At 37.8% G+C, this 22,730-nt stretch overlaps 1 protein-coding gene across 5 annotated transcripts in view; it reads right to left on the minus strand.

The window, feature by feature from the left end:
• Nucleotides 1-572: 572 nt before the first annotated feature.
• BARD1 (BRCA1 associated RING domain 1) overlaps nt 573-22,730 on the minus strand; it is an 84,178-nt gene continuing 62,020 nt past the window's right edge. For all 5 annotated transcript variants that reach the window (XM_006935532.5, XM_023259666.2, XM_019838636.3 and 2 more), the window contains 4 exons: nt 15,117-15,249; nt 14,490-14,582; nt 4,087-4,184; nt 573-3,009 (listed from right to left, as the gene is read on the minus strand). In XM_006935532.5, the coding sequence (XP_006935594.3) occupies nt 2,677-3,009; nt 4,087-4,184; nt 14,490-14,582; nt 15,117-15,249 (657 nt within the window). In that variant the 3' untranslated portion in view covers nt 573-2,676. The remainder of the gene's footprint in view (nt 3,010-4,086; nt 4,185-14,489; nt 14,583-15,116; nt 15,250-22,730) is intronic.

Consider the following 22,730-nt stretch of genomic DNA (forward strand, 5'->3'; position numbering starts at 1 on the left):
ACAGAAGTCAAGACAGGTAGAATAAATGGTAAATCTTATCTACAAAATTGAAGTATCTAACTCATGGGTGAATCACCAAAACCCTCACACATTCTTTATCCCCATTTTGCTCATAATTCTAATATACTTCCCACCTGGTTTTCATTCCTTAGCAAGTCAAAAGAAAAAAAAAAAGTTAGATAGGGTAAAGTATTAACGGGAACAGATAAGTAGTGACAAAGTAGCGGCTGCCAAGGGGGAAAAAAACTACAAAACACAGGCAGAACTAGAAGGCAGCCATGTGTAATACTGTGGCCAAGCCACCTACCCTCTGGCTTTAACGGAACCATGAAGGAATCATCCTGTAATAACTGATGCCCTTAATGAGGATTCCAACTATCAAGGTTACATTGTATTCAGACAAATTTATGTAATGTAATAAAGTGCCTAATATACTTTAGAAATATTTCTATCCAAAATTAATTGCAATGCATTAATGTCCCAAAAGATAAGCTTTTGTTAGCACAGGTCTTGCTAACCTGTGTTGTTCTTCAACGGTGCAGAATGAGCTACTTCTATAGAAGATACAGAGACACAGAAACACAAGTAACTTTAATGATTTGTAGTAAATAAAAAAGCTGGAATCTATGATCAAAAAATGGAAACAGTTACAAGTGTATCTATACGGAAATCACAAGATTTAACAGCTTAACATCAACCAACTGCTGTCAAAATATATTTAAAGAAACCAAAGAAAAACTACAAAACAACTGCTTACTAGTGGTAGACACAGTAGAACGAAGGGAGAGGGAGGATAAACCCAGAAAATGACTGAAGGAGAGTGAGCGGCAACCGTCAAGGTTGTTTCACAAACAGGGATTCAAATCAGAGGAACACACACAAACCTGTCTAGGAAATGTGACCAATGAGGCAATAGAAAGTGACTACAAGTCAGTTATAAGTCAAAAATGACAACCCAAATCCCAGAGAGTCTTAAATTATGTAATCCAGACATTATCTAACCCCTCAGATTTGTTTGGTGCTATGGTGTTCATCATTCTCCATTAGGATGAAATGTGGGACAAACACATTACTGGTTGAAGAGCTTTTTCAGAGCCGATTCATCCTTGAAGGTCAGGGTCCACAGTTTATCACTGCATTTACATAATGTATTTCTTGATATGGAAAAGTAACATGTCAAAAGAGGAATTACAGTAAAATTTATTTTTAAATAATCCGCAGAATCTCAAACTTACAAATAAATGAACTTTAATAGGTTTATTAACTTCACACTCTCAGTATTCTCATCCAGGACTTAAAACTGTTCTCTAGCCCACCAGGGACCAAACCTGGCCGGGCCCACAGTGTCTCCCTTCCTAGGTCTTTAATATTAGCACTAGATTCAATTTCTAGGGAGACTTACTCAAGAATTCTGCTTCTTAAAGAATCTTTTTAAATGATCTCATTTACCTTGTCGATTCATTCACAAATGAGAACACTTCAATCAGAGGAATCTCCCCCAGGCCTCCCGTTCTCAGGTGGTGTCCTGTCCACTCTTCTCATCAAACCTTAACTGTCTTGGTATTAGAAGTAAGTCCTTCCCACTCCTACCCTTAGACTTACTGTTAGAGCCTTATGTATCACATGGACAAAAATCTGTTCTAAATCAAGTAATCCCCAACTTCTGCCTCCACAGCAATCTAAAGTGGAAAAAAAAAAAAAAAAACTTTACAAAAAAAGAAATTAAGACCTTCAAAAACAATTATTTTAGCATATATAGCAAGGTCTACCAGAGAAAGACTGGTTCCTAATTTGTTAATATTTGATTGACAATTTGCTAGTCTAGTAAGACCTTCTAAGCAATATTGATACTAAAATGTGTTAAAGAAAATGCTCTAAGTGTGTATATGTATTTATATATATGTATATATACATTCATATACTCTAAGTGTATCTATACATACATATACTGTAGAGAAACACAGTTACAAAGTGATAGCTAACAATAAGCAAGCATATACAATAAAAATATGTACCATAAGCCCAATGTTTTCACCACCAAAGAATAATGTTATGGTTTAAGTCATGATTTCTTGATGAATAGATAAAAGGGGATAAAAATGTAGGAACTGACATCCACGTACATTATAAGAAACTAAACACAACGTAAGATGACGACAATTGTAGACAGAAGAATTTAACACCTGTGGTGGTACATTCGGACCAGGTACTCTACTTTCATTACAATAAAGCCAGAATCAATTATTTGACAATATTCCTTGTTCACCAAAGGATGGGAAGTATTTTTGCTGGTGGCAGCAAGTGTGGATTTTTTTTCATCAAAGAACATTAAAAGGCTGAGATGATAATGATACTACTTGTATATTTAACCCATAGTTCTGAAACTCTCTCCTTAATCTTTAATAGCTGATAATCTGAATAAAAAGACATGATGAATCAAAACATACACCAGTTTTAAAAAGAAACATCCTTCAAAGCAATCTCAGCATCTAAATGGCAAACGCAGAATGAATTCCTAATCTGGCCTAAGTTTTTTTTTTTTTTCTTCTTTAATTCGAGGAAAAAACGTGCATGAATGGGTCTACCTATTTGTAAACATGTATATGATGAAAACAGTGCAATGGCTGGTTCTCACACTGTGTAAGTTCAATTTGAAACATTAATCCGGTGCAGTATTTAGCTGTCAAGAGGGAGCAACTCAAAGGACATCACACAATCTATAAACCAGCTGGAAGGAGCCATCCAGACTTTGCCCTGCCGCACCCTCTCTGGGCGATGGTTAGACAGATCCTCATAGATGATATACTGCGTGCAGAAGCGCTGATCGGAGTCAGCTTTCGCATGGTACGCGACAGTATTGATGGTCTGAGTCACGTCGCTGTCCGGCTTGGGCTTTCTACTGAGAACCCGGCCCCCAGCTGCAGTGACAAGCTTAACAAGGTTGTCCTTTGGATGGTGTTTGAAGGCTCCCCCAAAATAGAAGTAGCAGCCATCAAACAGCTTTGGCAACTGAAATAACAAGAAAAAACTTGTTAAAAGCAGATGAAAACATTTAAAAACACTGCATAGGAATGAGGAAAATAAAGATAAATAGTCATGAGCAGTTAAGAAGCTGCTTCAAAGAAGTGCTGGGATAAACTGCATTTCAAGTACACTATTTGGGTCAGGAAAAAGACTTCGCTTTACAGATTTCCTATTTATGATTTCTTCTCTGAGTCACCATCTCAGGTAGGTTCCCCCCTTCAGATTTTAGGTGTGCTTCGCGTATGCGTGTGGGAATGAGTGTGTGCGGGTATGTATTTTAAAAAGCAAACAAACACTGCTCATCACACTTCTTTTAACAGAATGTTATTCATATTTGGTGGGACTTAAAGCCTCAAGAATTCCTAGGGTATCTGAAATGTGCTTCAGGGACCTGGGCTACATTTAATAAAAGTATAGGAGTAACATCATTTCTCTGGATCTTTATCCAGTTCTGCCCATCCTTACTCAGGTCTCCATATGTTACCAACCTCAGGTCTCCAGGACAGTCCTGGCGGGAGGGTGGCCTCTAGGGTTCCAGATACATATTCCTTGGGGTAGAGTATGTTATGATGCCATGGCTAGGGATCCAATTAGCTATGAAACACATTTCTTTGTGTTCTATTGAATAAAAAAGTTTCACAGTTGCCTTCTGCGAAAATTCTTCTTCGTCATTTCTAATATATATATGTACACAGGATAATGGAATAGCATCCATTAAACCTGCAGTATGTGGCAATAAAGACATATGGGAACTCAATCCAAGCAGCAGCCAGCCATAAGTCTTCTTTCAAGTGACTTTCTGCATCTGAGACTTGTCCCCAGATTCTGAAAGGTTTATGGGAATGTTCAAGATGCCAACAATCCATTAACAGTATGAAATTATCACCTTCTGGATTTTACTGCTCATTGTGATCATCTCTCAGAATCAAGTGCTTGAAATAAGCACAATTAAAATTTTAATCAGTCACCTGTACTTGTTGAAAGGGCAAGAGAAGTTTTTCCTGATGGTGATGATATAAAGTTATAATAAGAACAATGAAAGTAGTAACAAAAGAAAAATACCAGCTGTTCTTTGTTGAGCCTGCTTCGCTGTGGTCCTTCAGGAATCTCATACTTTTCCTCCTGTTCACATGCTTTTCTTTGTAGACATGCTTTCACCCCTAACAAAGAAAAAAAAAAGGATAAAAGGAAAATAAATTTCAAGTGAGTATTTGTTTCTTACTGAAACAATTTACCTAGATGACTTTTCTTCTCCATCACTGTTTTAAGTATTGTTCTGAAACAGAAACAGACACCTTATTTATGTTAAAACAAAATATGATTAAAAATGTTTTCCACATAAAGAAAATATAAAAAAATCTTTCCTTCAGAGGACTGAACAATGAAGTAGTACTGAACACTAATTTTAGTTTCTTTTCTGAGAAACCTAAATCAATACGCTGTTCACAGCAATTATACAAATCTAAATTTTTATTTATACCAATTACCAAAATGAAGGTGAATAAAAAGTCCCTCATGTAGTGCAACCCACAATGGTTTGAACCTGAGGGCCTGCCAGCAGCACCTCTCATTTCCAGTCCTAGGTCTACCCTCCTGTTAGATTCTTCAGTGGGTCCACACACCTAGCTCAGCTGGGCACCCAGTAGGGACACTACAGTGCTTATCCCAGAGCCTGGGACAGGTCTGGGATTTGACAGGTACACAACTGAAGTCTCCAGTCCATGGACGACTTGGAGAATATGCCAAATGCTTTAGAGATGTTTCAACAGAGATGATCCAAGATGCTGCTTTAATATATAAAAGTCGGAAGATCTTAACAACCGAATTCTCCATCTCTCCAAAAGCAGAGCTCTGTCAAGAGACTGAACTTTTTTCTTAACCTGGGACTATTAACGTATATTCAAATTCAACATTCAACTCTGGGATATCTATAATTCCCTATCATGTGATTATTAATTTGTTAGTTTTGCTTATGCTTTGGTGTGCCTTCTCCCAGTGTTTTTAATACAAAATTCATATTTAGCCAAGTTTGTTATGATGAATTTCTGAATCTTATTATTCTCACTAACTTATCATAAATATAATGGTTCTATAAAAACTGTTGGGTTTCTGCATTGCATAAAAATTGCATTTTAAAAATACTGTAATTTTTAATAATTGCCCACTGAGTAAAAAACTATCTTTCTAATGGAACTCATATTAAAATATGTACTGTCTATTGAAAAGGAGTCTCAAAAATTTTGACTAGGTCAAAGTATCATACCAGAGACACTGCCAGTGTGCTTACATCATATACTGTTTCTATATTAAAAACCAACCTAAAAAACATTAGCAATCTAAATCGTGGACTTACCTTAAACTCATTATTTTACATGTGAATATTTTTTTTTACTTCTTATCTCTTCAGCATGAGCCACCCCGCCCCCTTCCTAAACCTCCTTTCCTATAGCTCTGCAGAACATTCCTATCAGTATCTTTGGATGAACATGCCAGCATATAAAGTCAAGGACTGAATACTCCCATGGTAACTACTATAACAAGTGAATGGCAAATGTCTAACTACAGGGATAAATAAATGGGCTGTGCCTATGCCGGCTGCTTACCCATTTTGCAAATTTATTTGGTTGATTATTTAAACTGTCAAAAAAGCCTATTTATTACACTGGTATCTTTTGATCCTGGCACCGTGCTGGCATTAGTATCAATCAGCAGACACAAGAATGTCACAAACTGCCCAGGGCAGTCACAAACAGGGCAGCATGGCCGTTTCAGTGCTTCTGTAGTGGGAAGGTGCCCCAAATCATAAAACTTACAGCTTTATAGCAGATGCTCAGTACAGTTCTATAGGGTAAGACAGGAAAATCCATTGCTCTAACTAGTGAGTTGAATTAAGAATACATTCCTCTGATGTTCTCTTATTCTAAGCAACAATCTGCCAACTCTCTGTGCCACTTATATCAAGTTAAAGAAGAAAATAAAGCATTTTCCCCCTGAAAATTAAAGAATAGTGTCCAGGTCTTTAATAACATGTTTGAATGATGACTAAGTATTGTTAATTGCTGTCACAGAAAACATCAATTTTTGAAAGTCGGGAGTGACATCTAGTCCAAGGGTTGCAACTCGAGTGTCTCCAAGGGCCCTCAGATTAGGTAAATGTGTGAGGAACATCATGTTAAGTGGTAGGAAGCTGGGGAGACTGCAACCACTAGGAAATGTACAGGAAACTTGAAACTTGAATGGCTACATGGGACAGAGCTGGTCCACATAAGTCATATCTGCTCTGGTCCTCAGGCTGCCAATTTGAAACTCTTGATGCTTTTGTCTAATCGACCTCTTCATTTCAGATAGAGACTGAAGTCTTAAGAGATTTAAGCAGTTTTCTCAGTGACACAATGGAGATGAGAACTCTGATATCTTCCAATTCCTAGAGCAGTTTTTTTAATCTTTTTTCTTCTTTAAGCTTTACTCTTTGTTTAAAAAAAAAAAAAAAATGAAGCATCTAAGGAAATGCCAGGCATTTTCTACACAGATTTAAGGTATTGTACCTCTCTTACAATAAGTCATATAACCACTTAATAGATGACTAAGTAGGAGGATCCTTATTTTTTAAGAGATTAGCAAAAAGTATAACAAATGGCAAAAAGTGCCGACTATCCTGGGGGAGGGGGTATGGGGCGAACAATGCATTTGGCTTTGTTTTCAGTGAATCAATGATTTTACTTAATCTGATGCCTAAGTTGCTACTCTTCTCGACATTTACAAAAATTACAAATTCGTATCAATTTTCTAAGGAACCTCTTTTGAGGTAAACCAAGATTTACTAAAAGTAAAAAAAAACAAAAAAAAAACAAAAAACTTTCAGCAATTTAAAGTGATACATTAACATCATCAATGAAATAGAAGAATCTACCAGGCAAAATATGACCTAATTAACAAGTCAAAACAATAGATGGTATTTACAAATTTTTATTTATTCAATAAAAAGTTAAGCAAACTGCAGCAAAAATTCTTAAACCCATCTTCTGTGTTAAACAAAGTATCAGAACTTTCATAACATCCACTGACATAAAATCATCCAAAACACAATATATACTGTAATGCTTACTCTCTCTATATGTATGTCAAAATTTAAAAATAGACCACTTTCTGGGGCACATGGGTGGCTCAGTCGGTTGAGCGTCTGACTCTTGATTTCCACTCTGGTCACGATCTCGCAGTTTGTGGGTTCTAGCCCTGTGTTGGTCTCTGTGCCGATATCGAGAAGCCTGCTTGGGATTCTCTCTCTCATTCTCTCTGCCCCTTCCCTGCTTGCTATCTATCTCAAAAATAATAAACATTAAAAAAATTTTAAAAATAGGCCACTTTCCTCCAATTAAAAGATACTTCTTAAAATTTAACCAAAAAATGTTTTATGTTTATACCATGTACTTGGCAAAGTCGTCATTATTCCATCATCCGTCACTAAAATAGTTCAGCAGAAAGAACTTATCCTTTATCCTCTCTTTTGAAGAAATAAGCAGCATATACAAGACCACTTATTAGCTTTCTCAGCTAATAATTTCCAAACTGAAATAACTAGGTGAATAAGCTATGTTATTTATGTAAACACAGATTTCTACATATGCTGGAATGATAGATACTTTATAATGTGTCCAGCCACTATCCTTATAAAAAGTTTAGATCCTTTCTTCCTTTTCACATGTTCACTGTTTTGGGATTTTGACTGAAACTACCATTTTCAGAAATACAGGAATGAAGTACCGGTTTTATTAAAACTCAGAAATTCTTTTAGCCCAGATATATTCCTGATCATGTCTACCATTTCAGGTAAGCTTTCCTTTGGCCCCGATCTTATTACTTTTTTACATATGGGAAAGCAGCCCAATTCCCCAAGTGCTGCTTAACTCAAAGTCATTAACTCAGTCATTAAGGTAGCGCTGGCTACCTTAGTAAAGCCTGGAATCTTTGCATAGTAATGCAGCCTATGGATTCTGGGCTACAATGGCTTTAAGAGAAGCTTGTACTATACAGAAAAATATTCCTTCATTCTAAATCTCTAGTAACCACTCTTAACCTCCTACATCTCATAACATCACATATATCAATGAATGTGTATTTTCACAAACCGCTGATGATGTTTGTGAATCTATACTAAGCTTAATCAGCTTTATCTTAATCTAGTTTTAGAAGGGGGAAAAAATCTAGTTTTACATCATGGAAATGGGAAGGAGTAGGAAAAAAGGGGTCCTTGAAACCACAACTATACACAAATGATTACAGAATACAATGAAGATGGAATAAAGCTTTGACATGGAGATCTGTTAAATGTCCACAGGGGGAAACTACCCCTCCATGAAGGGCTATAGAATCTGCTCTTTTTCTTCAAAACCTAGAGCAGTAAATAAACCCTTATTTTAAAGAACTGCTATTTTTCTGGAGCTATCCATAGCTGAAATAGCACTAAAAATTTCAGAATTAAAGATCACTCTCAGCCAACATGTAATGTCCTAAAAAAATAAACAAATAAAATACAGAATCAAACATCATTCTATGTAAAATTAAGTCCTAATAAATATGTCATTATATCCAAAGTGGACACTTATGGAACTCAAAATATTAGTGAAATAAATATTGAAGAATTTACCCTCTGACTCTATTAAAGATGAATATCCAAATTGTACAAACAAAATAATTTATTTTTCAAATGCTTTTCAATTGGGCTTTTTAAGCAAAGAGCCTATGATATCACTAAACTTTAGAAAAAAGGAAATCATCACAGGAAACCTTACACAACTGTGACAAAAAAATGGAAAAACTTATGCTCTCCCTGCAATTTCTGAAAACCTGGGTGGCCAATACAAGAAGAAATAAGTCCCATGTTACAAAATGCCACAGAAAAGAGTGGAAGGACAATGAAATGAAGGCTGAAAATATACAATAAAAGCTCAGTGTTCCACTCAGGCCATCATCAACATCTAGACTTGGGATATCACAGGAAACACTACTGCAGATCATTAGGTTTTGTAATTCTATATAAATACCAGTTAACAACTGGCTATTTCTGGCTACTTTTTAGGCCAGTATTCTAACTACAAACCTATTTATATATAAAAAACAGATTTCTTCATGGGATAGTATGCTGAATTTATTTTACTTAATGTATATTGAGAAGCAGGTCAAATTCTATCTTAAAAATGTATTATAGGCTGTATCATAAAATTTTCTTAGGCAAAATATGGGTATCAATTCTAAAACCCTGTATTATTCATAATATCAAAATAATTCCCTTTTTAGAGTTGTGGTTAAAGATCAAACTCAGTCTAATATCCAAAATCTCTTCTTAATAAAATAATTTAAAAATTCATACTTGGTATTCTTTTTTAGTCATATATTTAAAGTTTATGTATGTAGGAATTTCCTCTTTGATTGGCAGGACAATCACCATAACACAATGTCCTTGGTAGTCTAGAGAACAGGTGTAAAAGATCTGGCATGTTAGACTACAGAAATATACACACAGGTTCTAATTTTCCTGATAAACACCGAAGCTCTTACCTATACAATTAATCTTTGGAAAGTTGAAAAAGAAGATATACTTTCTAATTGTTATTCAAATTTGAGAAGCTAAATTTCTTCCAGAGAGCATGGATTTCACCCAACCGACACACATTGTTTTCAAAAGTGTTACAAATAGGACTCTGCCTATTAATCCACCAGTTTTCTTTTGATTGTTCCTTTGCCTGTATGTTTTCACACATTTATCTAGGGTTAAAAGTGAAGATATAATTGTTTTTTGCTTTTTTAAAATGTAAACAATCCTTTTTTATAATACTTCAAATGTAACCATTATCATATAATAACATGATTTTTTTTCAGAAACTATCTTTAAACTTTTCTTAATTCTTTCATATTTATTCCCCCCTATGTCCTGCTATTAGAAATAACAATGAAAATGTTATTTTCCATATTTCTTCCGTATTTCTGGCTTAGGACAAATTTTCAGAAGTGGGGCTATTAGATCAAAAGATGTTATTTCTTTCTTTTTTTTTTTTTAATGTTTATTTATTTTTGAGAGACAGAGAGACAGAGCATGAATGAGGGAGGGGCAGACACGGAGAGGAGGGCACAAAAACCGAAGCAGGCTCCAGGCTCCGAGCTCCGAGCTGTCAGCACAGAGAGCCCGGTGCGGGGCTCGAACTCATGAGCTGTGAGGTCATGACCTGAGCCGAAGTCAAAGGCTTACCTAACTGGACCACACAGGTGCCCCGAAAGATGTTACTTCTTAAAAAAAATAATCCTCAGAGCATTTTTGGTGAAGGATTTCTGTAAGCATGAAGTTGCCTATCAATCTTAGTTGATAGAATGCTTTGGTATATTTACTTTTTGGTAATTAGCAAAGTTTAAATAGAACTGAACAGATTCCATTTTATTGAAGTGAATAAAATTTGAAGAAACATTGTAATGGAAAAGTGTGAGTCTGTTAACCTGACTACGAGGTTATATGATGGTATAAAGACTGTCTTTTAGGCTCCATCGTCCTCAACTAAAACAAAAACAAAAGCAAAAACAAAGTACCCTATGTGGTGCCTCCTCACCTCACAGACACCAGCCCAATGTAAGATGTTAGGCACGTTCCCCCAGCAATGCCCTCTGGTGCTAAGGAATTTCAAACCTTCTCCAGCAGCAACTGTATTTAAACTGAGATGAGAGTGGGCAAGAGAGAGAGATTACTAAAGAAAAGATGACAGCCATCTGCTCTCCTCTTCACACTGAGATGAGAAATGAAGAGGCAAAAGAAATTTTTTTTTAAAGGTTAGGCTGGAGGAAATTTTGAAAGCAGGGTACTACAAGGACAGGTCAGTAAAAGATGTTTCCCCCTTTTGAAGGCTAGGTTACATCTTTAGCATGCAGTTCCACCTTACTCACAGTCTAGAAGGACGATAAAAATTACGTATTCATGCATCTTCTGTTTTTTTCATTCTAGACATGTTTTAACAACCTTTGTACAATGATGGTTCTACGTTGCCTGTGAGGAACTGGCACCAGACCAGGGCTTAAGCCCTAAAATTTACTCTTAAGGAACTTTTCCTATCTCTATTTCCCATTTCTACGAAATAAAAACTACAAAACAGATGGCTGGTACAATAGTATCACTATGGCTTAATCTCAGAATCTTTGTTGGTATATGCATTAACTACAACACTGTAATATACTCTCACATATCACATGGAAAAAATAAGAGATGGACCAAGTAAGACAAAACATGGTTAAACAGAAAATATCCAATAATTAAATTTAGCAGTAATTCTTTAGTGTTCGTTTGTTTAAATTTGTTTAATTTGTTAAATGAGTCAATTATCCACAGAGAAAAGTTTAGATAAAATTTCCTCTTGACGACTCTTGGGTAGTTCAGTTGTTAAGCATCTGACTTCGGCTCAGGTCATGATCTCATGGTTCATGAGTTCGAGTCTCACATTGGGAGAGCTCAAGCCCTGTTTTGGATAAGCTTGAGGCCTGCTTCAGGTGTACATGAGCCCTACTTCAGGTGAGCCCTGCTTCCTTTTTTCTTTCTCTTTCTCTTTCCTCCCTCCCGCCCTTGTGCCACTTCCCCTCAAAAAAAAAAAAAAAACAAAAAAATCCCACTTGAATCTTCTTGGTTTATGGAAAATCCCATAAAAAGATAATAGTGACATTTCTGTATAGTTAAGCCAATAAAGATTTTGTCTACCAGCAAGCTAATGGATATCTTCAAACACAAGACCTAGTTTTAATAAGTCATAAATCTTTACAATTAATTTTGAAAGCTTTGGTCCACCTCATCTTTCCTCAATGTGGATGTTTTCAGACAGTTTTGAATAGATTTGAACATTTTTAAAAATCAAACTGACGCATCTGACACTAAGATCAATGTAGTGAGAAATAAAGACTAGAAGAGAAGGTATTTGCAGTTTCTTGCCTTCTGTTGATACACCCAGTGACTATTCACAGTAACTGTCTTAAAATCTGACCCTATTTCTCTTTGGATTCTGTGTTAGAAAGTACAAGCATATGAACTTCAATAAGAGATCCCATGCATCCCTTATCCTACAGAAGCACTGACACTGGAGTGTTATTCACGACTGAGAATCACCAAATAGCACACTATTGAGTCAGTTTGAGTCCATGGTGGTTCTATAAAAATGACATGGCTAAGCCATTAAACTGACAAAACTTCCATTTCTTAAAGGCAGATTTTATGGAAACCAATCACGAAGCCTATATATTTAACCAGATGCAAGTTGAATATATTCACAAGAACTAGACTTAACCGGCAATGCCTTAACATTCAAAATTTCACACGACTTCTTCATTGTTAAGACCTTATTATTATGAAAACCCACTCCTTCTGATAACCACTGGCATAGTTTCTGCAGCAGGTTCAGTAAAACAGCATCTACCATCATGGAACCATTTTAAATCAATGTTTTAAAATGACTGAAGCCCAATAAAACTTGCCACAGATTTGAAAGGTAAAAAGAGGTTCAAAAATAAGAGTAAAGCAGAAATTTTTTTTCTATGTACGCAATAACCCAGTCCAATTGCTTATTATACTTCTTAAATTGGCCATGACCAGGAGAGACTAAAGGAGAGACTAGTAACAGTTAGGGACAAGAACAGATGAGTGGCAGTGCTAGTCGTAGCCTCAGCTGGGTCTGACCCCTGGGTGGACACGGGCATCGCAAGGAAAGTGGCGGCTGCCTTTAAAAAGGACATGAATACCAACTGCTAAAGGGAAACTGTTCTACAAACCAAATTAATTTCAAACTGAGATTAAATTAGTAACACAATTAAGATCTTGGTAAATCAAGCATTTCTATCATAAAACCTTCAAAGCACAAAGCCATAACATAAAGTTTCTTAAAGCTAATTCTAATCCATCATTCGCTTCTTACAAAGAAAGTTTCATTTAAAATATTTTTTTAACTTTTTAACCTGAAATAATTACAGATTCATAGGAGGATGCAGAGATGTCCATGCGCCCTTCCTCCAGTGTCCAATGTTAACACCCCACACACTACAGAAGAATCTGACACTGATACAACCTATAGGGCTTATTCTGATTTCATAGTTATACACGCACTCAGCTACATGCGTGCACATGAGTGTGTGCAGATCTATACAATTTAATCACATGTGTAGCCCTGTGTGATGTACCCACACTGGGGTCCAGACGCTCAGCTGCATCATCACAAGACTCCCTGGGCAACCTCTTTACAGCCATTACTCTTTTCTAAAAAATTAGTTAACAGAAAAGGTATACACATTGTCCTACTTCAGCCATCGTATCAAAAGTAGATACTTTAGCTACTGAAGAATAGGAAGTAACTCCATATGAGCTTTCTTTTTGTCTGAAGTCCTAAGTGAATCCAAGGTCAGGAAAAGCAAACAAGTGAGAGCAGGGGAGGTAGAAGGCAGCTCTGCAGGTGGTGGTGCTGGACCAACCAGAAGCAGGTAAGAGTTTGGATAATGGCTGGTGCAATCGCCCCAAATCAGGGAGTACAAGGCAGTCTAACTCCTAACAGCTTCCTAGAATATACTGGATCACTAAGAACGCATACACAGTTTTTAGAAATCATAAGGCAAAAGCAACAAATTATTTCATGTCATGGTAGTATATTTAAAATGTGTTTGGGGCGCCTGGGTGGCGCAGTCAGTTAAGCGTCTGACTTCAGCCAGGTCACGATCTCGCGGTCCTTGAGTTCGAGCCCCGCATCGGGCTCTGGGCTGATGGCTCAGAGCCTGGAGCCTGTTTCCGATTCTGTGTCTCCCTCTCTCTCTGCCCCTCCCCCGTTCATGCTCTGTCTCTCTCTGTCTCAAAAATAAATAAACGTTAAAAAAAAAATAAAAAAATTAAAAAAATTAAAAAAAATAAAATAAAATAAATAAAATGTGTTTAAGTTACATATATTGTTGGATTGCTGGAAGCTTAAAACCCATTTACTCTTTATTAAAATAGTTCCTATTGTGAAAAAGAAGACTTTAAAAAAGACTAAAAAATTCTGTGGACATTCATCAAGAACATCTAAACCATACCACCAACATAGGAAGCTTTTTCAAACTGCAGCGACTAACCAGAGGTAAGAAAAATTAGCGTTAAGTTCCTTAAATAATTATTGGCAGTAGTACACCATAAAAAATGAAATTAATTGGGGTGCCCGGATGGCTCAGTCAGTTGAGCATCCGACTTCAGCTCAGGTCATGATCTCACAGCTCGTGAGTTCAAGCCCCACATCGGGCTCTGTGCTGACAGCTCAGAGCCTGGAGCCTGCTTCTGCTTCTGTGTCTCCCTCTCTCTCTGCCCCTAACCCACTCACATTCTGTCTCTGTCTCTCTCAAAAATAAACAAACATTAAAAAAAGAATTTTTTTTTAAATGAAATTAATCTACTCAATTCATTTTGTAGTTCTCCCAAATCTAATACTTACATTCAAATTTTAAGATCCAACATCCATTGAGAATCCCAAGCATACATTTTAGGGTACTTTGAACTGTATCTCCAGGAACAATGACATGAGTTACTAGAATACAAAACAAGAAGTAACAGAAACAAATATATACCAAAAAAATTCTTCAATGATTATAACTAGTCTGTGCTTCATAATCTGAATTTTCTTCAAAAGCAACCATTTGTATACTTAGATATAAGACTTTTTAAACTAAGTATCACTCTCCATCCTGGCCAACAGCATGAAAAACCAGATCATAAACCATGTATCTTAAAGCCACATTAACATATATTTTTCTTTTATTTTCAAATTGTAACTAAAGAATTAAAGTATTACATTGCACACAATTTATTTGTCATTAGCAAACACATAAGTTTGCCCTTCTGACACACTGTTCTGTCCTAAAATATGTGCAAAGCTTTAAACTTTACATTTCCTGACTAAATTAGGTCTGTAAAAACATTTTAGATTATAAGATTCAAAGTATACTGCCATTCCCCAATGATTAAAACATATAATTGATGAGGGCAATTCTACAAATAAAATAGGATTGCCTATTTAAAATTTTTTTCAGACAAAAATAAATAAGTATATAAAAATCCTCACCTGTACTGTCGAATTCAGCACATTTTTTAGCCTTAAGAATCACTGCAAGCTCACTGAGCATTTTTTGCTGTTCTGAAGAAAGCCCACTGCCTATAAGCACGAGAGGTCCATCCCTACGCTGACCAGTGTTTGTCTATTAATGAAAGGGGAGATACCACAGTGTTAAAATCATTTAAAAACTAAAGAAACCTATTAACTTTCACTTGATAGAAGCTTGAATCCCGATATTTATCTTCCTCTATCTAGTAATTCCCCATAATTTCCATCGAATTGTGGCTCAGAACCTAATGCTCAATGCATTTGAATAGTTAATTTATAGTCCTTCCTCCCCACCTCACCCCAGAATAAAATGCTAAATAGTAATGTAAACGCAGGGCATCTTGTTTCCTTGATTCTAAACTGGATCTCTCTAGAATTTTATAACTTCATTCTGTCACCAGTAAGCCTTTCTTAAAAAAAATTATTTATAATCTCTACACCCAACGTGAGGCTCGAACTCATGACCCTGAGATCAAGAGTTGCATATTCTACCGACTAAGCCAGTGAGGAGTTCCACCTTCTTTTCTTAAGTAACCCAAAACACCCACTTAAAATTATTAATTCCCTATCTCCGCTCCACTAACTTATTCTACTAAAGTTAAACTTGGTTTGGTCTTTTTCTTTTTTTTAATTTTGAGAGTGTGTGCAAGCAGGGGAGGGGCAGAGAGAGGGGGACAGAGAATCCAAAGCAGGCTCTGCACTGCAAGCATGAAGCCTGATGCGAGGCACAAACTCACAAACCATGAGATCATGACCTGGGCTGAAACCAAAAGTCAGGGGCTTAACCGACTAAGCCACCCAAGGCACCTCTGGTCTTTTCATTTTAAACTGAGATTATGTAAAAAAATCAAAGAACACTAGAGGCGCCTGGGTGGTTCAGTCAGTTAAGCGTCCGACTTGGGCTCAGGTCATGATCTCGCTGTTTGTGAGTTCGAGCCCCACGTCAGGCTCTGTATTGACAGCTCAGAGCCTGGAGTCTGCTTCAGAGTCTGTGTCTCTCCATCTCTCGGCCCCTCGCCTCCTCATGCTCTGTGTCTCCCTGTCTCTCAATAATAATTGTTAAAAAAAAAATTAAAAATAAATCAAAGAACACTAAAGCGTCTAACAACACTGAGCTCAAAAACAGAAAACAAATTCTTTTTTTTTTAATTTTTTTTAATGTTTATTTCTGAGAGAGCGAGAGAGAGAGAGAGACAGAGGATGAGTGGGGGAGGGGCAGACAGAGCGGGGGACACAATCCGAAGCAGGCTCCAGGCTCCGAGCTGTCAGCACAGAGCCCGCCACGGGGCTCAAACTCACAGACCACAAGATCATGACCTGAGCCAAAGTTGGATGCTCAACCGACTGAGCCACCCAGGTGTCCCAAGAAAACAAATTCTTAACATCAAAACAGTTACCTATCAAAACCAAGACAATTAAAACAGACAAGAAAATACAGAAGTTAGACCAGATCCACCAACAGTAATAACTCAATGCAGCTATGAAAAAGAATTGCTCTAACAAAGACCAATATTTTCAGTTGTACAGAAAGAAGTAGAACTTCCAGGAGACAAAAACAACAAGTATAAAGAGAAAACACCAATGGTTAGCATTAAGTGAAAGATTCAAAGAAACAATGAGCTAATGCCTTCAAGAGCAGCCAAGAGAATTTAACAAATGGAATTGGAATGAGAGTCAGCCAAAAGCTACCTGATAAAAGACAAGCAATGTCCCGGCAAAGAAGAAAACAAAAAGTAAATCAGCACTATTGTGTTAAAGAATAAAAAGCCAAACACAGTACTGTAATTTTCAAATACAAGACAGAAGGCCCTCCGACGTGTGTGACTTTGTATGCATGGGATTTTGGGGTTCTCAAAAGCTCTGAAGAACAAAGTGAAACAGTAAGGTCTGATCACCAGTGCAGTTCAGCAACTAGATTAGAGAAAGTGTTTAAATATTCACATATCAATGTAGTGATAATTCATAGTCTGATGCCCTACCATATAACACTAAGTTGTTAGCTACATCTATAAACAGATCGATTCCAATCATTCATTCGCTCAAAATATATTCAATGAAATTCTGCCATGTATTAGGTAAGTACATACACAACATTTTAAAAAAAATTCCGTGAAAGGTTTTTCTAATGGCGATATTCAGCACTTGAGTATTGAAACTTGAAAACTATTTGAAAACTGAAAGTTGATGTCCAGTTTCCTGGGGCGCCTGGGTGGCTCAGTCAGTTGGGCATCCAACTTCAGCTCAGTTCATGATCTCATGGTCTGTGGGTTCGAGCCCCACGTTGGGATCTGTGCTGACAGCTTGGAACCTAGAGCCTGCTTCGGACTCTGTGTCTCCCTCTCACTCTGCCCCCCCCCCCCACCCCGACTCGCACTCTGTCCTCTCTCTCAAAATAAATAAGCATTTTTTTAAAAATTAAAGGAAAAAAGGGGCGCCTGGGTGGCGCAGTTGGTTAAGCGTCCGACTTCAGCCAGGTCACGATCTCGCGGTCCGTGAGTTCGAGCCCCGCTTCGGGCTCTGGGCTGATGGCTCAGAGCCTGGAGCCTGTTTCTGATTCTGTGTCTCCCTCTCTCTCTGCCCCTCCCCCATTCATGCTCTGTCTCTCTCTGTCCCAAAAAAAATAAATAAACGTTGAAAAAAAAATTTTTTTTTTTTTAAATTAAAGGAAAAAAAAAAAGTTCCGTTTCCTAAGTGCACCTGGGTGGCTCAGTTGGTTAAACGTCTCACTCTTGATTTCTGCTCAGGTCATGATCTCATATTCATGAGACTGAGTCCCACATTGCTGAGCATGTAGGCTGCTTAAGAGTCTCTCTCCCTCTTGCTCTGCTTCTCCCTGACTCGCATACACATGCTCGCTCTCTCTCTTTCTCAAAAAAATGTTGTTTCCTGAATTATTCATCTGAGGTTCAAGTTGCAAAGGTCTGACTGGACATGCTATACACATCACACACATATTGACATCACATTTCTGTATATGTTATCTTTCCTATTCACTAAGTTATAAGGTGCTTTAACCATGTCTAACCTAAACACTGTAAACATTCCCTAAGATGAAAATAGTGCAGTGCACTTGATGGATCATTCAATTACTAAATAATAGTAAAAAACAGTGATTCAATAATTGTCAGTTATACAAATATGTGCCATAAAAATAGCTCCAAATGGAACACATTACTTTCCAGTTTATGTAACTCCACTTCAGCAAAGTGAGTTCTCTGTACAAAATACAAGAGTGAAAAGATATCAATTCTATATATATATATAGCATATGATACTATCTCCATCAGCCCAAGAAGAACACCAAAGTGGGTCAAGCATTTTCCTATCATCGTTTGTAAGTCTGAACAAAAAATAGAAACCGACACTAATTTCTCATAGTTAAGGAATACTATTAACAGCAACAACAACAACATAAAGCAAACAGCCACCAAAGCCACACATCTGTTGGGGGCAGGAGGTGCGGGTGAGGAGGCACGTGGTTTGAATAAGCAGAGGTTATTCACCATGAGGTTCAAAAGATGTTCAGAACACATCCAAGGGTTCAATACCCTGATTTTATAGATATTAGTTGCTATGTACATGGCATTAAACTCTTATGAAAATTTTTCTTAAATTCTTAATTAATGTTTATAAAAAAATAGGGTTTGAAATTATAAAAGAAAAAGGATAAAAATGCTACTCAAAAGGATCATGGGCAGAGAAGTAACAAAATGAACACAGCAACAGCCTTTTAAGTCACTAGAGATAGCTTCTCAGATTTCAAACAATGCCTTCCAACAACCATGAAACAGAAATTCTAGATTGGAAGTAAAGACACTCAAACCCCACACACTTATCACCCAATTCCTTCCACATGATGCTCTTCCTGAAGCAGCTCCCAGGACTTGGAAATCATGAATCTGAAGGAATTCAGACTCAGCTACTAAGCACTTGTCCTGGTTTTAGGAGCAAGCATGTATCAGGGAGGGCCCTCCAGTACTCTCTGATGCATTTAACATACATTTATTGAGCACCTACTATTTGCCAGACACTGTTCTCAGTACTGGGGTTGCTACATTAACAAAAGAGGCAAGTCCTTGACCTCATGCAGGTTATAGTCTAACTGGAAGGGAGGGTGGAAACCCAATAAAATAAAAATGTATTTTGTCAAATGATCAGTGGTGAGGGAAAATAAAGCAGGGTTGGGAGGATACGAAGCCCTGGGAGGCTGCTACTTGAGAAACAGTAGTACAGAACCCTCTCGGATAGGACGACACCCGAGTGGGATTTAAAGGGAGTGATGCAGAGTGCCACATCTATGTCCAGTTCCCTACAATTGTCCCTGTGAGAGAAAACAGCTGGTGCTGAGGACTTGAAATGGGAGCATGTTGGTGGATTCTAGAAACAGTGAGGCGGTGCAACGTGGCGGAAAAATGATGAGTGAAAGGGGGTCTGGCAGCAGCTGAGGGAAGACAGATTCCAGAAGGACACAACCCTTTCACCTTAGGACTTACCATATAACCATTATCTTTTCCTTCACCAGAAATCTACCATGAAGTAATAATGATACTGTGAGGCCATGTCCATGAGACGTGCAGAAGGTACAGGCTTCTTACACTTTATAAAAACACAGCAGTAACTGGGTAGAACTGAGAGGGGGGCAAACAACTTCCTCTTCTCTGAGGACATCGCCATGTTCACACTCCAAGACCACCATAAAGGTATCTTTGTTTTTGACACATTTGATGTAATTCTTCTCCAGCTTTTCATAAAGGAACATTGGCAAATGACAACTCAGTTATGCTATGTTCTGCCAGTAGAGTTCAAGTCCAAATGAATAAATACATGCCAATTTACACTGTTAAGTATGGTGGAACTGAATGAGTACTGACCTAAGATTTAAGAAATTCAAGTTCTCACTGATCCATTCAAAAAAACCCTACTTTCTTTCTTCTGTTTTTTTTTAATGGCTCGGTAACCATGAGCAAATCATACTAGGTTTCAGCTTTCTTCTTTGTAAACTAGTAAATTTCTACTAGTAAAGTAGAAAGATTTCTACTTTCTTTTGCAGTTCATTATGAAAACCACCTTGGTGCACACTTGCAGGGCTGATGTCCAGGAGAAGGCAAGAGATAAACAGTTGTCAGAGCACAAAGGTAACCAGCCTGCGACAGCAGCTATGACCACATCTTTGACCTGAACTCATCCCTTTCTCTCTTCTTCCCCTATCTGAGCAGCTGAGTGCACCCACCACACCCCTCTCTTGAAAAACCCTCTTCTTCTCTCCCTGCCCACATCACACCACCATTTCCCATCAGAGTTCTGTTTATCATACAGCCTCCTAACCAGGTTTTGGTCTTGGCCCACTCTCGGCTGTCCTCTGCGGTCCCAATACACTGAAAATGCACAAGACTGCCCTGTTGCGTAGTAATGTCTAAACTCCTCCTGGGGGGAGCCAAAGCCTTTTACATTCTGATCTCAACTCCACTCTTGACCTCTGGTTCTTCTCTGATAATATACCTTGTGCTCCTCTCACACTAACTAGTTTCTCAGATTTCAAAGATTCTTTATGCTTCCTTGTCTATGAGTCTGTTTCCTCAGATTTGGACTGCCATCCCCACTTTGTATACCTGACTGCAGTGCGGCAATGCTCACTTCCTCCACGCTAACAGAATCCCATTTTTCCAGATATCCACTCTTCAAGAACCTTCCCTGCCTTCAACCATGAAGTATGTCAACACGAACTGCGTGACCAGTTCTGACCAGTAAGACATAAGGGGAAGTCCAGTGGAAGATTCTAGGAAGGGTTTTAGTCCTTCTTTTAATGGTGGACACAGTCACATGTGCAGTTGTGGCTATCACCCTATAACCACTGGAGGGAGATTGGTGAGGACAAAGCCACCAAGCTGAGGATGGCAAAGCAGAAAGACAAAGAATTTGGGTCTCTAGCGCAGCCATTTAATTGCTGAACTCACCAAAGAAAGCTATTCTAAATTGGGATTACCTTTATATAAAAGAATATACTGCCGGGGCGCCTGGGTGGAGCAGTCGGTTAAGCGTCCGACTTCAGCCAGGTCACGATCTCACGGTCAGTGAGTTCGAGCCCCGCGTCTGGCTCTGGGCTGATGGCTCAGAGCCTGGAGCCTGTTTCCGATTCTGTGTCTCCCTCTCTCTCTGCCCCTCCCCCGTTCATGCTCTGTCTCTCTCTGTCCCAAAAATAAAATAAACGTTGAAAAAAAAAAAAAAAAAAAGAATATACTGCCGTTAGGCATTTGAGTAAATGTTTTGTTATCTGCAGCCCACAGCATTCTATTAGATACCTTGCTAAAACTTTTACCTTTAAAAGTTTACAAGCTTTCTTGTTACCTTCTCTGTGAAGCTCTTCTGATCCCTTCTGGAATCAGCTTCTTCCTTCTCTGTGGATCTCCTGTACATTTTTATGGCTTCTATTATAAATTTATTACAGTATGTAATGAACTTTTTTATATCTATATTCACCATTAAACTGTAAATTCCTATGGAATAAGCATTCTTTTCACTTTCTCTAGCTTGTAGCTTTCCTGAACTACAGACTCACGTGCCTGTTCAAGATCTCCATTTGCTGCCTTAGAGACATAAAATTGGTCAAGAGAATTATTGATTTCCTTCCCCCACAGAAGGAAACGGCCCCACCATCAACTACTCCTTTGCTAGTCATATTAATTCTACTCTTTATCCACACTTCACACATAATCCATCAGAAAGTATGGTACCATTAACTCAAAAATAAACACTCAACTTCATACTTCTCGTAATTTCCACTATTACCTTAATCCAGGAGGTCATGATAGCTCATCCTGTCACAATGAAACAGTCCTCAGTGATCTCCCTGCCTCCACTCTTGCCCCACCTCAGTCTCTTTATTACAAAGCAGCCAGAGTGAACTTCCTAAAACATAAACCAAATCATTTCATTCCCTTGCTTTAAATCCTTTCAGCGGTTTCCAGTACTCTTAGACACTGACTAGTCACCGTCAAGTAGGACCTTCTCTCTAACCTTCAAATATGCCACACTCATCCACTAAGGGACCCTATACACTTGCTTGGAACACCTGTCCTCCAGATGTTCACCTGGATACCTCCTCCTCCTCATTCAGGTTTCAAATCAAACATCAGTTCTCTAAAGGCCCTCCAATGACAGCTAATGCAGTGCCTTTTCTGGAGCCCTCAAGCTCCACTCAATTATACTCTACAAAATCTTCAAACCACACAGTTTAAGTTCCGAAATTATTTCATTTACATTAGCTTACATATTTACAGAGTGTCTCTGTAAGAGACATCTGTCTTACAGACATCTCTATTAGAATGTGAGTTCCTTGAGAATAAGAGTTCTATCTGTCACACTGATTGCAGTATGAATGCTCCCTAAAATATATATGGGAGTCAATAAATATTTGTTGATGGATTTATTCTGATTATAATAGTCTTTGAACTCACAGTAGCTAATACAAAGAAAATGTTCAATAATTTTTTGGTGATTGAAAGCAACTTGCTAACTGGAAATTGATGTATTATGTTCCTTTCATAATCAATTTCAATAAAAGACCTAAATTTCCCA

This window comes from Felis catus, chromosome C1 (assembly GCF_018350175.1).
Source record: "Felis catus isolate Fca126 chromosome C1, F.catus_Fca126_mat1.0, whole genome shotgun sequence".
Classification (NCBI taxonomy): Eukaryota; Metazoa; Chordata; class Mammalia; order Carnivora; family Felidae; genus Felis; species Felis catus.